The 17,429-nt window shown below is 35.1% G+C and overlaps 1 protein-coding gene across 1 annotated transcript; it reads left to right on the plus strand.

Moving 5' to 3' along the window:
* Positions 1-4,383: 4,383 nt before the first annotated feature.
* On the plus strand, positions 4,384-8,077 carry LOC130732379 (protein LAZY 1-like). Its single transcript, XM_057584438.1, has 5 exons — positions 4,384-4,609; positions 4,712-4,778; positions 5,634-6,496; positions 7,398-7,587; positions 7,900-8,077. Exons 1-5 carry the CDS (start codon positions 4,604-4,606, stop codon positions 7,917-7,919), a joined length of 1,146 nt encoding a protein of 381 aa, XP_057440421.1. The 5' UTR covers positions 4,384-4,603; the 3' UTR covers positions 7,920-8,077.
* The last annotated feature ends 9,352 nt before the right edge of the window (positions 8,078-17,429 follow it).

Raw genomic sequence — 17,429 nt, forward strand, 5'->3', positions numbered from 1 at the left:
AGCAAAAAAAGTGAAGAATAATTAAAAAGGAGCTCAAAACACTCTTTTCTGCGATGAAAGAGCTCTATTAACCACTTTTTTATGCTAAGAAAGAGTTTTAGTTATTCTTCACCACTTTTGTCAATGTGTAATATTTTTCTTACGTCAAATTACAATTATTTGTGATGTTTTAAACTTTGAACTTGTGGTGATTAAGATTTTATATTGACTCAATATATTGATATAATGTTTTATAATGATGGGTGCATAATGTTCTCATATGATACTATGTACATTACCTTTAGCTTGTTGGTGGTGGTTGACAATGCAAACTTGGTAATAGATTTAAATTGACCTCTCTCGTGCAGGTCAAATTATACCCCTATCTTGAGGTACTAAGCATAATAACGTTACTCCTAACTTGGAGTTACTATGTAGAGTGTCTTTAAGTTAAGAGTATAGTTTGACCTTGGTGAAAGCGACCTCTTTATAGGTTTGTAAACTGTGAGATGGTTGTGACTCATAATCAATTTTGCATTCTCAACGTCTACTAGCTTTGACACCCACACAAACTTTCTGAAGTTTCACGCCACAAATAGCGTCGGCTATTGTGACAGACATAAAAAGTTAGTTTCGAGCCATTGAACGATTGTTGACGCGACGCTACTCTCCTTCTTACGAGTGTTTAAGTTTATTACAAATAGTTATTTTACATAATTTATTAATTTCTTAGTGGCACAACTTTAAATTTGGATTGGGTTAAATTGAGCTAAAATAAGTGCAGACTCATGATTTACTGGTACAACTGCGGTTGGCCCACGATTCACTATAACTTTTAGAAAATCAACTTAAAAATAAAATAAGAACATGTTAATTAACTAACCAATTGTCCTAATTTTTAGGAAAAACTCACTTGTAACTTAAAAAAATACACTTATTATTATGCTTATTCTATAAGTAGACCATGATCAACTACAAGTCTACAACTATATGCCCTCAGCATCGGGGACCCTATTTTGACTGGGGCAATGCTGCATTGCTACTATTACCATAAACAACATGTCCCAGTTGCAGTGGCGGATCCAGGACCCCGGGGTCAGGGGGTTCAAAATTTTCAAATGAACAATAATAAAGCTTTGCATAATTACTCTAGAAAAGGATTAAGATAATCTACCCCGATTTAAACAAACTGTAGATGATCTCATATATAAATAAAATGTTTCAATCCACATCTTGCAGTCCCTTATTGAACTCTTGACAATTCTGATCCCTTATTTTTTTTTTGGGGAAAATATTTAAATCTTTGGCTAATAAAGAATTTTAAAGATCAACTAACATGCATTTACACAAATGCCAGTCTGTATAAGCAGTCAACAGTGACCAATGTTTAAGAACAAAGTTACAAAAACATACATTAAGTGATGAAGATGATTTGATTAACAGCAGGTAAAGTATCTAATCTTGTAGTAGTTTTGCGGTCCTCTGAGCTCTCTACATCAAACTATAGGAGAGTTTCCAATCAATATATATTGTTTCTCTACTTGACAAATATCCTCAACTGGTCAACTCATGGAACTCTATCAACCAAATTAAGATGAGATAAACCAAATAGCTAATGGATTTATCAACTACAATTCAAAGGATATGTTCAATTAATCAAAATACAGAGTTCATATGAAGCCTATATGGCAAATTAGAAATCCAGAGTCCCACATTGTTTGCTCTCAATGCTCTTTCCACCTTCATTTCCATCCTCACCACCAATACCACCCCGACTCTGTCCAATTCCCAACTTAGGCAAACCTCGATTCAATCCATCAAGTAGAACACAAGCTTTGCACTTATAAATAGTGAGATTTCTTAGTATTAACAATCATTGACCTGTATAGTTCTATTTTCTATTCACTCACTCAATCCCTCAAACAGTTTGGAGACTTACCTTAAATTGAGCCAGGTAATAACAAGAACTGAAGAAGCCAAGAGAACAAAGCAAATAAGCTGCTGCACTGCCTACCTATTTGGGGAAACCAAGGAACAAATTAGAGATGCTTCAACACATGTAGGACAGCGATATAAAATAAAACAGTAAGACTAGTTTTTTTCGGGTAAGCCAAATACTTGTATTGAAGGGCACAAGGGGTACCACCCATGGTAAATTACAAGTAAATAGAATAGAAAAGAACCAAGAAGAACAGAAAAGCAGGAATGAGAAACAGGGCAAAAACAAAGCCCAAACCAGAGAGATTACAAGGAGGAAAAAGGGATAAAATTAATAAAGACCAACGAGCTCCTAGGAGATAGCCAGCGTGTGATAAGCAGCACAAATCATAGATCAGTATCCCTTGCAACTAACAAGCATTCCAAGGCACCAATCAACAATCCACACAACCCCAAATTAGTGGTGTAATCAACCTTCCACACACCCCACAGCAGCAATAAGCGAATAAACAGGAGCCAGATACACCACCTACTCATCCAGTGTAATGATTGGGGTCTGCTATCACAATGCTCTAATGCATAATAATGGTTGGACCAGCCATTGCCAGACCTTTATCTGACTGATTTCAAAATCTGATTCCACATTCCCACTTTGATTTCAAACAAAACAGCAAGATAAAAGGGAACAAAGCAGCAAAAGGGAAAACAGAGCAGAGGAAGGAACAGCCGAACAGGGCCATCAGAATTCAGAAACAAAGGTTGAAGATTAAGTATCAGCAACTTCAGATCAAGGCAATAAACTACAGATCAAGGGGTTTTCAATTTTTGGGTTTTCAATTTTGGGGTTTTAAATTTTGGGGTTTTCCAATACCTAAACCTAAGTACCTAACTAACCTTCAACAGCAGCAGAGATGGAAGGTGTCGGTGTCGGTGGTGCCGTGGTGGTGCGTTGTGCGGCCGGTGGTGCTGTGGTGGATTGGTGGTGGTGCGTTCGTGAATCGTGAGTGAGGTGAGGTGAGAGAGAGACTGAGAGTGAGAATGAGTGCGTGAGAGAGAGTGAGGCTGTCTGGGACCTGGGTGCAATTTTTCAATTTCAGGGGGTTCAAAAAAAAATTACTATAAGGGGGTATGTAAGAATTTTTTTTTTCAGGGGGTTCAACTGAACCCCTGAACTGAACGTGGGTCCGCCCCTGCCCAGTTGTGGTTCAACTTTTTCTAGAAACACTTACTTAGGTACTAGTGAATCTATAGCTAGGTCAAATCACCATATTTTTCAAAGGCAATAATAGTTGTTCTATTTCTGATCAGAAAAGATGTGCCGGTTGGTCAGTTATTATTCATCATAAGGCTATAAGCATGTTGACACAAATTGTCAAAAGTTCAAAGTATACTTTATTTTTCACGACAACATCATCTAATAACGACAGATATAACACACCATATTCCTTTTGGGTCTGACTGCAGAGTTCATGTGCATCATGACATGATAAAAGGAACAGACAAAAAAAACTGTAGAAATGGTTGCTATCTGCTATCTGTGCAGTGTGGACAGTTAAATCAGGGTCTGTGTTCATGACTAGTACTGAATCCAAATCTAGTTATACTAAATAATGAGGAAATAATTGAAAAGGAGAAAGGAAACACAACATATCATTACACTTTAAAGGGAATTAACATATAAATTACCACATGTTTCTATTTTCCCACTTCTATTGAAAATAATTTTTTGAGCTTATCTTCAACACTTATGCAGATGTTTAAGTTTGTGAAAATAGTTTACGAGCTACTGATAAACACTTTTGATACTGTTACTCATATTAAATTATGGAATAAGCACATGCACTCTACACTTTTGTGAAAATGATTTGTAGGTTTCTTCATAGTGTAAATGTCGAATAGACATTTAGTAACAAAGGAAGAGATGAGATCGATGAAAATAATTGATGTGATATATGATGAATGTAATAACAAGAGGGAGATAAAAAGAAAAATGAGGTGTATGTCTAAGTATCATCATTGCTATCAATAAGCTTCTTGAAGATAAACGCTTTATTGTCATAAGTGGTTAATTAAGCTCTTTACCCAAACACATTGTTAGCCTTAGCCCTATTGGCTTCCAATCCTTAATTCTGTCACCACCAATGATTTGGGTCATTAATTGCAAGCATCCACAGTTCATCACGACTAAAACTGAAGCTGAAATGCAGGAGGCACAATGCCATACATATGTTGCTTACATACAACCCCTGGCTACCTCATATAGGCACTTATCAATCTAGTCTATATTCTCAAAATGCACGCTGAAATACAAACCACAAGGTGTGAGTCAAATCAAGTATATCTCTTAATAATGGACTCCATAATTGATTCATGTAAAAATTTATAATCAAATCATGCATAAACATTATAAGACTTACTGTTAATTCGACCTAACACATGATCAGATTAGCATGCTTAAGACCCCACTTGATTTAATGCTGAGAACATAACATCAAACAATGTTTGTATGTATCTCTATGTTTTTCTTGTTGAATCCCTTCTATAGCACATCAAAAGGTTCTCAGCACTATCATGTGTGTTCTGGATAAACTGTCATCATTCAAGCACAATAAATTAGCAGGTTTTTTCATTAACCTTATCTTCTCAAGTTAGGCAATCAAAGCTCTCAAGTCCTGAATATCAAAAGATGAAGGTAAGGTCCACCATGACAATCATGCCTCCTTGCATAACCAAAATAGACTATACATGTGATTTTCTAAGTTGGTTTCTGACATTCTGCATATCTTTGCTGCAGTTACTTGGTTGGATGCATAGAAAGTTTCGCCAGAATAGCAATGAACCTTTCAAAGACTTGGTCATTGGTAAGTCAAGTGCTGTAATTAGCAAGCCACATATTTATGTTCCTCCAAACATTCATTAACTAAGTTATGGGCATCAAATTAGTGAACAAAGGACACAAATCTTCTGTCCATTCTATGTCTCACTTTTCTGTACCACCAATGAGAGTTTGTCAGGTAAGTTAAAATTGCATGGGTGAAGTGATTACAAATATACATGACTTCCGTTTTTGCTGATATGTCAAATTCCCATTGGTGGGATAGACAAATGAGACACATTTGGGGACAGAAGATTTTGATCCGTGAAGAAAAGTATAATTAAGCATGGAAGCAGGATTTACTGATCATGCTAAAAGATAGATATCTTAGTTTATGATGACCATGGAATTATAGAAGCTTAGGAAGTCTTGAATACACATATGACCCCAAATATAGTCCATGAAGACAAAGCAGTGAAGTACTGAAGTACCAAACTAGAACCATTGAAAGCTATGGATGAAATTTGAAGTATTGATAGAAATAAATCTGAGTTCTTAGAATTGGAGCATAAAAAATAGACAATTTCAGATGTTGTTAAGGCTAAGAATATCAATAAAATCTCTTCTATTTCTTAGTCTAGGTAAAGCTTTTTTCTCCTGTCAATTGTGTAGAATACTAGCATGAGATCAGAATTAGACAAGGTCTTGTGTGGAGAAGTCTCACATTGACTAGAGATATGAGTAAGCAAGTCCTTATAAAGTGTAGAGAAATTCTCACATTTGAGCTAGCTTTTGATGTAGAGTTAGGCCTAGCCCGAATTCTAAGATATGCTATTATGGAATTCCACATCAAGGTTTACTTAATAGTTACTCTAGTTCTTAGGAAATTTTTTTGTTTCAGGGAATGCTTGCAATTGTCTTTCAGGGCAGCCATCACTTGATGATGAAGAAAACTACCTCAAACCAAGCCATGGGATCAAACCCTTCAAACAAACCCAGAAAAGCCAAAGTCTTAGGAAATCTTTTTCTGGTGTGGAAGCAACAGGAGTAGTAGATCATGAAGACTATGAGGGAGAAGAACCTTCAGCTGCTATGAGTGATCTCTTCCCTGGCTTCTTTTCAATTGGAACTCTTGGTTCAGAACAAGTAGTTACTTCTTACCCATCAACACCAACATTTGCAATCTCTGTTGAGAGCATAACTGAGAAAGAAGATGAAGTCACTGAGAATGATCTTAAACTCATCAATGATGAGCTAGAGAAAGTGCTAGGAGCTGAAACCAAGGATGATGTTGTCAGCAATGATTCATCTAGCAGAAATAGCCATGTCAGCACTGGGAGAAGCAGCCATGTCAGCACTGGGAGAAGCAGCCATGTTAGCATAATAACACTCAGTGGAAAGCCAATAGATGGTGCTGCTGCAGAATCAAATGGGAATAATAATAATGGAACTGCAATTTGTCCACTCCAGGAATATCTCTTTGGAACAGCTATTGAATTATCTGAAACAACAACTACAGTGGCAAAGAAAGAACACAGGACTTCACTTGGGGAGCTGTTTCAGAGAAGCAAATTAGCTGAGGAGAATTATGGTGCTAAAATTGAAAAGGAGGAAAGAAGAGCTGAGAGGGAAGGAGATAAATCTGCTATGAACTTGATGAAAGAGAAGCTGAAAAGAAGAATGTTGCATGCTTGTTCTAGGAATTCTACATCAACAAGTGGTGGCCCTTTTGATTCTGCTTCAGCAGATACAAAACTGAATAAGGTGCACATGCAGATTTTAAAGTTAGCCAATCAGTGTTTTCTATTTTCTCTTGTTTATCCTAACTAGAATAACTGTTACACATAAGTCACTGCCATAATCTTTAGTAAGAATGCCAGTTATCAATTTGTGACATTCAAATTGTATCAGAAGATATTAGGGATGTCATATAAACTAACCAGCATTCTTCATATTGACTTTGAAGCTTTGCATTTTAATGTCCACTTTGGTCCCTATATTTTTTTTTGAATAGGAAAATGTTAGTTGTTAGTAAATTAGTACAAATTATTCCTCCTTAGGATTCGAATCCTAACCCTTCACCTATAATTACCCTTAGCTCAACCATGTGAGCTACCCAACCCTTTGGGTCCGTACTTTTACAAAGAACTTTGATTTGAGTTCTTGTTTTGATGTGGCTAACAAAGGGCCATTTCACCATGGTCACATGCCCGCTAATCCTTTGTGACATATTTTACTTCCAAATCAAATCAATGACTAGCTCTTTTCATAAATAAATCTAAGAAAGGTTATCATTTCTTGATCTCTAAATTTTTTTTATTAAAAATGTTAGCTATCATGATTTGGCCGCAACATAGGCCATATAAGATTACTCTTGACAGTGACAATGGTGACATGGCCCTCTGCCAGCCACATCACCAGTTAAAAGTGGATTTTAAAATGAGGACTGAAACAAAAGTTATTTGTAAAAGGACCGAAACCAGAAAAATTAGATGGTAGGAACCAAAACCAAATTAGAGTGTAAAATGAGGACTAAAAGCTTATTTAAGTGATTGATATGTTATTTATTCTTGATCTTACTTTTAGAAGATCATTAGTATTGTTCTGGTCATGACTTCATCAGTATTTTGATTTTCTCATGATAACTTGTGGTTGTGGCTTTTAGATTCTTCATATGTTCCGCAAGAAAGTTCACCCTGAAAGCTCAACAGCTGCACACAAGTCAACTAAGCACAGAAAGAATGAGAACAAGAAGAAGATAATCAACGATGGAGGCCACACCAAAGGTGACCTGGGGCATCCAGATGAAGACTCATCTGCTATCAGGGAGCATTGGATCAAAACAGATGCAGATTGTAAGTATGCAATGAGTATATTCTTACATGTATATTTTCAACTTATTTCAATAAGTATCTTAAATTAGCTTATGAATAAGCGTATACACGATAAACGCTTAATTAAGTTGTTTACACAAACACACCCTTAGAGCCATTTGATTTGGTTGGCTAATGAATTGAGTTTCATTTACATACCAAATTGCCAAATTGTTTTTTTTTTAACACTAAAATATCTCATTTGCCTTTGTAGCAATCAGTGCCCACTTTCAGTTTCAGTCTTGTATGCAACTTCTTTCTACCTGATTCAGTTTGTTGTTGTGTGCATTGCAGACTTAGTTCTAGAGCTCTGAAAGGCAAAGAAGAACTGAGCTGATTCTAAGTGTCATATCCTCTATTTGTAATAAGTAATGTTGTGTTTGTGCTATAATTTTAATTATTTGTCAGTACTTGTAACAAAAACCAAACTTGCTTATTATACAAGAAACAGCTTGGGTGGAATGAACGAATAATTGAGGTAGTCAGCTTCAATGTCTACCTCATTTGTGAGTATGAAATCGTTTAATATATCTATAAAAATTAAAAACAGACTAAAAAATAAAATTATTACTTAAGTAATTTGATCTCTAAAAGTAACATGGTTTTAATTGATTATATGATGTAGTTCATTTACATTGTAGCTTAATGAAAACATGGAAGAAAATGACCTTATGATTGGTATTTTAGTATTAATTTGTAAATTTTTGGTGTTTTTTAAAAGAATTTTGATTTGAGCTCAAATTTAAAAATGATTTTTACTTATGATTTTTTAATGATAATTTTATTACTTTATATGTATACACTATTATTTTACTGTAATGTTTAATTAGTATATGATTTATTTAAATAAATATATTCTTGAATTATAAATTAATTTTATTATGAACTAAATTATAGAGCTAGTTTTGAGTTTTAACGGTAAAAAAAGGTTTATAAATAAATTTTCTCCCCTTATAATTTTCACTAGATATTATACCCGTGCATTGCACGGGTTTATTTATAATATTTTTTTAATATTATATGAAATTTACTATAGAGTAATTATCTAAAAATAAATATTAGAATATTTCTTCAATATAAATATAATAGAAAAAATTATTGTGTTTAGACATCTAAATAGAGAGTATTAGAGTTTTTCTATGCATTAAATTGCTTGTATTAGAGTTCTCTTTATGTAAATAAATGATATTACTGTAATTTAATAAATTTTTGGGTTAATGATCAAATTAGCCCTTGAGTTTGTAAGTGAGTTTACTTTTAGTCCATCTGAAAAAAATTACGTTTAGTGGCAATCATTTTTACAATCACTGACAGTTTTTGACTGCCACTAAACTTCATTTATCCTCATAGTAACTAAAATCAAACCCGCTTACAAACGCAAGGATTAATTTGACCATTAACCCTAAGAAAATTTGAAAAGGAAAACATTATTAATAACATAAGAAAACTTGAGAAAATATTTTTACTACTATATAATAGGTCAAAAAACACATTTGAAATTATTTTCTTCAAATAATACACGCATGCGATACATTTAATAGTGAATATTTTATAGAGACTTTTATTTAATTTTTAAAATATTTTTCTAGAGTTTTCATTAATAAATTTTGATCTAGACTATTATTTAATTTAAATTATTAATATTTTCTACATATAAATATATTTATTAATTTTTCCCTCAATTTATGATTGATAGTTAATATTCTAACTATTGTTTAAAACTACTTAATAAATTATATTTTTTATAAGAAACTTAAAAGTTGACAATTAATAGTTAATAAAGTTAATAACATAAAATATTCATCAATAATTTATTATTATCATTATTAAGACAAATCACAAATAAATTTAAAATTATTTTTAAAATAACATGCAACTACACTATAGTTAATTTAAACAACATACAAAATCATTTCATATTTAAAAGTAAATTTTGAAATATATATTTACAAAAAGCATTCAACCATTAACTAATTTCAATACCTAACATGCTTATTTTATTTAAAAGATATTACTTTGTGTTATTTTATCTTTTTTTTTCAACCTTAGGTTGATAATTAATTGAAATGAAAATGAAAATAAAAATTAATTTATCTTGCCAGTAATGTAGAACTCAAGTCAAATATTATATATATATATATATATATATATATATAGCTGGTCTGGTATGGGCGGATCAATGTAACTAGTAATTGGGCTGACCAAATTATGTATCAAATGGGCCGGGTAACCCATGATCCAACCAGATTAAAACCCAAGCTATAAATAACAGGCACCGCCCAAGCGGTGGGGGACCTATCATTTCACGCAATTCTCCTAGTTTTCATTTACTTCGCTTGCTCTCAGTTTGATTAGCCCACGTCTAAGGTTCCATACCGGAACATTGGCGCCCACCGTGGGGTCGAAGGATACTTTCCTAGGCTTCGTTTTTCACCGCGATGGTGACTCGATCCGGGGCGAACGGAGAGAGGAATCACGTTCATCAAAATGATATTCCTCCCGATGTTCTTCAGCGGATCATGAATGATCTCAATGAACTTCGTCAACACAATCAACAGTTACAAAATCAACTTACTGATCTCAATCAGACTCAGGGGTTACGAGAGGGCGATCGAAGAATGGCTGAGACGGTGGTGGACTTTCAACCTTTCACAAAGGAAATAGCGAACACCGCCGTCCCAGATAATTTGAAGACGTTAAAGCTTGATTCTTATTATGGCGACTCAGATCCAAATGACCATTTAGTGTATTTTAACACAAAATGGTTATTGTAGGCGCATCAGATGCGTTGAAGTGCAAAATGCTGCCATCAACTTTCAAGAAGTCAGCGATGATTTGGTTTACAACTTTGCCTTCAAGGTCAATTGTCAATTTCACGGAATTATCTACAAAGTTCTTGTCTCAATTTTCTACCAGTCGTGCACAAAAAGTGACTCTGGCGACATTATTCAATGTTCGTCAAGGACCAAATGAGACTTTGCAGTCTTACATGGGGCGTTTCAATCAATTATCTGTTCATTTGGAGGATAAAATGCTGGAAATCTGCATTGCAGCTTTTGAATTGGGTTTGAAGCCGGGTGGCTTAAACAGCAATTTAAGTAGAAAACCTGTGGAGACAATGGCGCATTTACGGGGTAGATGCTATGATCCCAGCAGAGTTGCAAGATGTAACTTTCAGGGTGGCGACTTATAATGAAGACCAGAATGACATGAATAGACTGGTTGATCTCAATTTGGCAGAGGAAATGCAAGCAGAAGTTCGCCTGAGGCAAGCAATGGTAAAACAGAGGTCGGAAAGGCGATACAATTCCAGAGTGGTTCCGAGGCAAATGAAAGTTGGTGATTTGGTGCTGCGTAGAAAGGCAAAGGGACCTGATGATTCGAAGTTATCACCTAATTGGGAAGGACCTTACAGGATTCTTCGAGAGCTTGGTCAAGGGGCTTATCATTTGGAGGAATTATCTGGGCGAAGGGTTCCAAGGGCTTGGAACGCACAACATCTCCGTTACTATTACAGTTGAAGTGCAGGGTGATCGTCCAGTTTGCTTTGTGTTGTACAGTTTGGTTCAGTTTATGTGTGTCTAAGACTATGTTTCGTTGTTTCAGTTTGTGTGTGTTGAAGACTACATTTGTTCTTTGTATCGTTTAAGACTATGTTTGTTGTGTAAGACTAAATTTGATGCACTCTTTTCTCTACCCCAGGCGGGAGAGTTTTTAACGAGGCATCAACTATTAATGAATAACAGGTATGCACTCTTTTCTCTACCCCAGGCGGGAGAGTTTTTAACGAGGCATAACCTTTTTAAAGTGTTCAAGGGCGTATCATTTTATTTATTTCCTTTCCCCATAGCGGAAACTTATCAACTAAGGTCTATCAATTGGGCGACGTCAGACAATTGAGAAAAGAGTAAGTCTCTTAAAACAAGAGCATTTGACCACGAATTCATAAGCACAGCCTTAAATTGGATTTAAGCTTGTCCAAACTAAGCACAAGTCTCCACGCGAGCACATTACTGAAATCAAATATTGTGACTTTGATTTCCATGAATAACTATGTCAAAAATGAAAATTTGACTAAGTTATACACACAAAGGCCTTATGATTCCAAAGTAGTTGATTAAGTTTAAACTTTACAACATTTAAGAGATTCACTCAAGAGTATTTTACTATGTACGGTAAAATGTGAAGGCAATGTGCTCGACTAATGATGAAGGCGGATCGATTTTGATGAAAAGGTTAGTAAATGACATTTATGTTAAGTTATGTTTTGAAGTTATATGATAACTTGGATGACTAAGTAAAGTTATGCTTATGTTTTGAAGTTATATGATAACTTGGATGACTAAGTAAAGTTATGCTTAGTCATAGAATTAGTTATTGTGATAATTGTTTGGGTGAATAAGGGATAATGTTATTACTGAAGTTATGAAAGTTTTAGGTTTTAGGCGAAACAATTATAATATACGTGGGTTTTTAGGCGAAACAATTAGAATGTGAGGCACTCATGTAATGCTGAAAGGAAATTCATTACGTTAAGGGAAAAGTTCGGTACATGAAAGCAAAGAAAATAAAGGGACGAAAATTAAAGAGACCGGAGATCTTTTACATAATTTGCTAAAAAAGGAAAAGGAACAAGACTTGTAACTAGTGGTTTTCTCCTTCTCCTTCTTTGGTGTTGACATTCTCTTCTTCATTCTTTTCTTCTTCTTCTTCTTCTTCTTCTTCTTCTTCTTCTTCTTCTTCTTCTTCTTCTTCTTCTTCTTCTTCTTCTTCTTCTTCTTCTTCTCCTTTCCCATCCGCGTTATCCGGGCTGATCAGTTTTCCATCCACGATACGAGCATAAGGGTTTGAACCCTCCAAGTTGATCGCCAGGTCAGGATTGAGAAAGAAGATTTGACTTAGTGCTTTGGCGAAGCCAGCCTCAAATTGATCCAGAACAGAGCATTGTAATTCAGCGATTTCTGTTTTCATTTTAGAATTCTCGCCCAGAGTTTGGTTGTGAACGGTAGTAATTTGGGCGAGGTCAGCTTTCACCTTGTCATTTTCCTTAGTCAATGTCTGAACAGAAGCTTTGTAACCTTCAGCAGTCTTCTTCGCATTCTCAATTTCTAAAGCCAAATCAGCAGCTTTTTTCTCATTGGCTTTGTTGGATTTATCTAACAACTTCAACGTTGCTTTCAGCTTCCCAATTTCTTTTTCTTTTTCTTCAACAAGTTTGGCATTGGCGAGGCCATCGAATCCGTTGGATTCTAAGTCAATCATCTTGGCGACTGCAGCAATCTCTAAACCTTTGGTCATCATAGCTTGACAGTCTTCTTTCAAACCCATCTTCCTCATCTTCTCACGATCAGCCTCAAATACCAAGTTTGTCTCCACCAAAGAATTGAAATCTATCTTTGAATCCCAAAGTGAAGTTACTTCAGTGGAGGTTAGTTCCTCGAACTCCTTCAACAAGTTTTTCCAGCAAATAGGCTGAGCGCTTGATGAACAGCCTTTGTTCGCCCCTGGCGAGTCATTTCTGTTCATGAATTGTTCCAAGGAAGTCTGGTTCGAAGCTTTGTTTTTCTGAGAGGTAGGTTCTTCATTCTTTTTCTTTTTCTTTTTCTTAGCAGGGCGACCACCTTCAGTGCCAGAATGGCTGGTGTCTTGGTCGGCGATAGACTTTGAGGGATTCCTTTTTTCACGAGCAGCTTGTTGTTCACGGCGAAAGCGGAGGAGGTCTTCTTCAGTAAGGCGAGCCATTTTCCCTGCAATAATATAGTAGTGTTAGAATATAAGAAGATTTTTATATAAAGGGGGAAGGTAAAATGCATAATGAGATGCATTACCAATGTATTTACCCACTTCATTCTTAGAAAGGGCGGCCATAAAATCTGCAAGGTTCAATCCTAAGCCAGATAAAAGTTGGCAATCTACTAATTCTTCTTTAGTCAAGGCATCCTCGGGAATTTTGATGATGCCTTCATATTGGTTCGTCCAGTAGAACGGAAACCGGGGACTCCCGTCATCAAAGTAAAATATATCTTTACAGGGTTCTGATTCACGGAGTTTGAAAAACTTTCCTTTGAAATGTTTATAGTGGCTTTTGAATAAAGTGAATAGCCCTAGACCCCTAGCAGTAGCAAGCAAAACATATTCACCTCTAACGTTTCGCCCACATGTTTCAAAGAAGTAGAAAAACTTATTACTGGTGGGTTCGATTTTTAGAGTTAGGCATAAAATCTCAAAGGCTTTTAAATACGCCCAAGCATTGCCATGAAGTTGGGTGGGAGCTACATTCAGAAGGGTTAACACGGAGCAAGTGAAATCAGAAAAAGGCAGAGTGTATTTCAAATCGGAAAATAAGTTTTCGAAGAGATAGGTGAAGTTCCGCCCTTGATTATCTGGCCCCCCAAAACAACACGGCTCATCAGGGGCGCAGGGAATTATGTCCAAATGTGCATCTAGCCCATCTTTCCTAAAGTTGTATTTAGTAACTAAATCTATAATAGCTTTTGGAGTACAGTTTTTAGAAAATTGTTTTTTGATTTTACTGGCCACCCATAGGGAATCGGCGGTAGGTGGAACATTAGGAGTAGAAGCCTCTTTACGGGTATGTTTAGAAACCATTTTCAAAGTGTCCTGAAAGTGAAAGGTTTAGAAGTAAGATGAAGATGGAATAAAGTATAAGTTTTTAGTTTACAATGAAAGATTTATGCAGTGTTTTCTGGGTAGAGAAAGAGTCATGGGTGTTAAAGGTAGGAACTTTCATGCGCAAGTTCATGTGAAAGTATGGAAATAATGAAGAAGAAAGAAAAGGATTGTTACCTGAGAGAAAGTTTGGAACTTGGAAGACTGCTGGGATGGTTGATGATGAGTCCAGGAAATAGGAAAACGGGTTTGGCAGAGAAGAAGTAGAGTGTAGATTTTTTGTTTTCTTTGAAAATAATATGGGTAGTAAGGAATTGCAGGTAAGTGATGAGAGGAGTAAAATAGGGGGCTTTATATAGAGAAGGAAGGAGGGGTGAAGGGGTGAGATGAAAAGGTAAATTAATTAGCAGATGAGTGGACGCGTGCTTACATATGGATACTCAAGGGTCAGGTTTGATGTTTAGATTAAAGGGACACGTCGATCAAGAATTCAAATTTAAACGGACGTGATTCATTGTAAAAGTCAAGTGGAAAGGACATTTTAGTCCGGCAGTCATGACGCTTCAGGAGTCATTGGAACGGGCACAAGTGTTTGAATTTATTTCGTGTGCTTTTAATTATATTTATTTTTCATGATGGTAATTATGTCAGTGGGATTTAAAGACGCGGTAATGCTGCGGCTCAAGTTCCAAAATATTTGTGGATATCTGTTGATGTAATTGTAGCAGGAAAAGCAATGATGACTCTTGCCACAGTAAGGGCGTAGCAGGTAATAGGCTCAGAGATTTGACAGGTTAGATTCAACACGCAAGAAAAGGAGAAGAGGAAAGAGCTGGTCTGACGTGGTTATTGTTATTTACTTTTATCCAAATGAACATGTGTTATGATTCATACGCCCATTTTAATTACATCATGAGGGCTTTAATGGTTGAGGGCTTATTAAAGACACATTCGCCTTATACTAAGCCTTAGTGTCTTGAGGGCTTGTGGTCTGGTATGGGCGGATCAATGTAACTAGTAATTGGGCTGACCAAATTATGTATCAAATGGGCCGGGTAACCCATGATCCAACCGGATTAAAACTCAAGCTATAAATAACAGGCACCGCCCAAGCGGTGGGGGACCTATCATTTCACGCAATTTTCCTAGTTTTCATTTACTTCGCTTGCTCTCAGTTTGATTAGCCCACGTCTAAGGTTCCATACCGGAACAATAGCTTATTAACATGATATCTAACTTTAGTATTTAATTTATTATTTATACGTAAAATGTAGTAATAAGTTTTATTGGTTAATTTTTAAAATTCATCAACTTATGATTAGTAATTAAAATTAAAATTATTATTTTAATTTTAACATATAAGAATTTGATTTTTTTTCAATTAGTTATAAATATAAAAGTTATTTTTACTATATATTTTTATTAATGTAAAGGTAATCAATTTAAATTATTATTATTAAAAAAATTTCCTCAAGTTATAATTAATAATTAAAATTTAATAAATATTAAAAATTATTTTAAAATATGGGAAATTGAAAAGTTTAACAATTATTTATTAATATAATAAATAATAAAGTAGATGTTGTTTTTTTAGTTTTGTATTTAATTATTTAATGTATTTAATGCAAATGTAAATTAATCAATGCAAAAGTTCAAGTGTGCTTTATATATATATATATATATATATATATATATATTTATATAGGGGATGTATCTTATGAGAAATATGTTTTTATGTGAGAAAATGAGAATAAATCATGACCGTTAGATCATGTCATGAACGGTCCAGATTAAAATAATTTAATGCTCACATGATCACTTAAAAAAGTCATGTGACTTTCTTAAAAACTCACATGACTTAATGTTTTAATCTGAACCGTTCATGATTAGATCTAACGGTCATGATTTATTTTCATGTTCTCACATAAGAACACCTTTCTCAAATGATACATCCTCTATATATATATATATATATATATATATATATATATATATAGATTTTCATGAGAGTGAGAAATGAAACAGAGGGAGAGTTTGTTCGCGGCGAGCAACGGTGACTTTCCGGTGGGGTGGGTAATGGGTATTGCTGTCCGAGACGGTTCTTTCCGGCGGTGCTCTAGTGTGGGGATCGCGAGAAACAAAGAAGGAGGACCAGCCAGCGGAGTTAATTCGCGGCGGTGCAATGGCAGAAGCGGTTGCTTTTCGACGGTGCATTTTGTTGTGAGATTAAGCGTTTTCGCAATTGGAAGCAACGGTGACGACGTCGTTTGGGAGGGAGGTGCGAGTCCCACGGTGGGTTTGGAATTTCAATTTCGCTCCACAAGATTGGTACTATCCCTTTTCTTTCATTCAATTCGATGCCTTTGATCTGTTTGTTCAAACCATCGGGAAAAATATGCATCATGTACAAGAATTGAACTGTCTTTGTTTTTAGTAGATTAAAAATGGTACCAATACTAAAATTATTATGACTATTGCAATTCAAACATAGTTTTGTTTAGAGAGAAGAAGACACATCAAATTAGACAGGGCTTTGTAGATTTGTTACTATTCCTATTACTCCTAATCATGTGTTCCCTTTTCTTTCATTCAATTCAATGCAATGCCTTTGATATGTTTATTCAAAAAACATTGGGTAAAATATGCATCAGGTAGAAAGAATTGAATAATCTTCCTTTGTTTTTTGTATTTCATTTTTAGTTGATTAGAAATGGTACCAGATTTAAAATGATTATGACTATTGCAGTTCAAACATGGATTATTAGAAGAAGACGCATGCTGAAATTGCAATTCTGTGACACACTGTTTTCCCCTTCTTTTGGATTTAGTTCAGTTCTGTAATATAATTTAACTATTCTTTGGATTTTTTTGAATCAACTCAGAACAGAGTATAGGCACAGTTGTTTCTTTTTTTTATTTTTTATTTTTTTATTAAGAGGGGGGGGGGGTCAAAGCCCCAGGAAACAAAGAAACTACAAGATAAATCGGGGGAAAGAAACCCCAATAACATCATCCCTTATAAATGGGAAGAGAGAGCGAGGAATATTTGTAAAATTAAAATCTTCTCCAACAGAATTGTGGCCAAGGCGTGCTAGGTGATCAACACAACGGTTTCCTTCCCTGTAGATGAAGTGGAAAGTTACTGCCCATCTTTGAGAAGCAAGGTACTGAATGTCCTTAACCAGATCAGAGCA

This window comes from Lotus japonicus, chromosome 1, assembly GCF_012489685.1.
Source record: "Lotus japonicus ecotype B-129 chromosome 1, LjGifu_v1.2".
Taxonomy (NCBI): Eukaryota; Viridiplantae; Streptophyta; class Magnoliopsida; order Fabales; family Fabaceae; genus Lotus; species Lotus japonicus.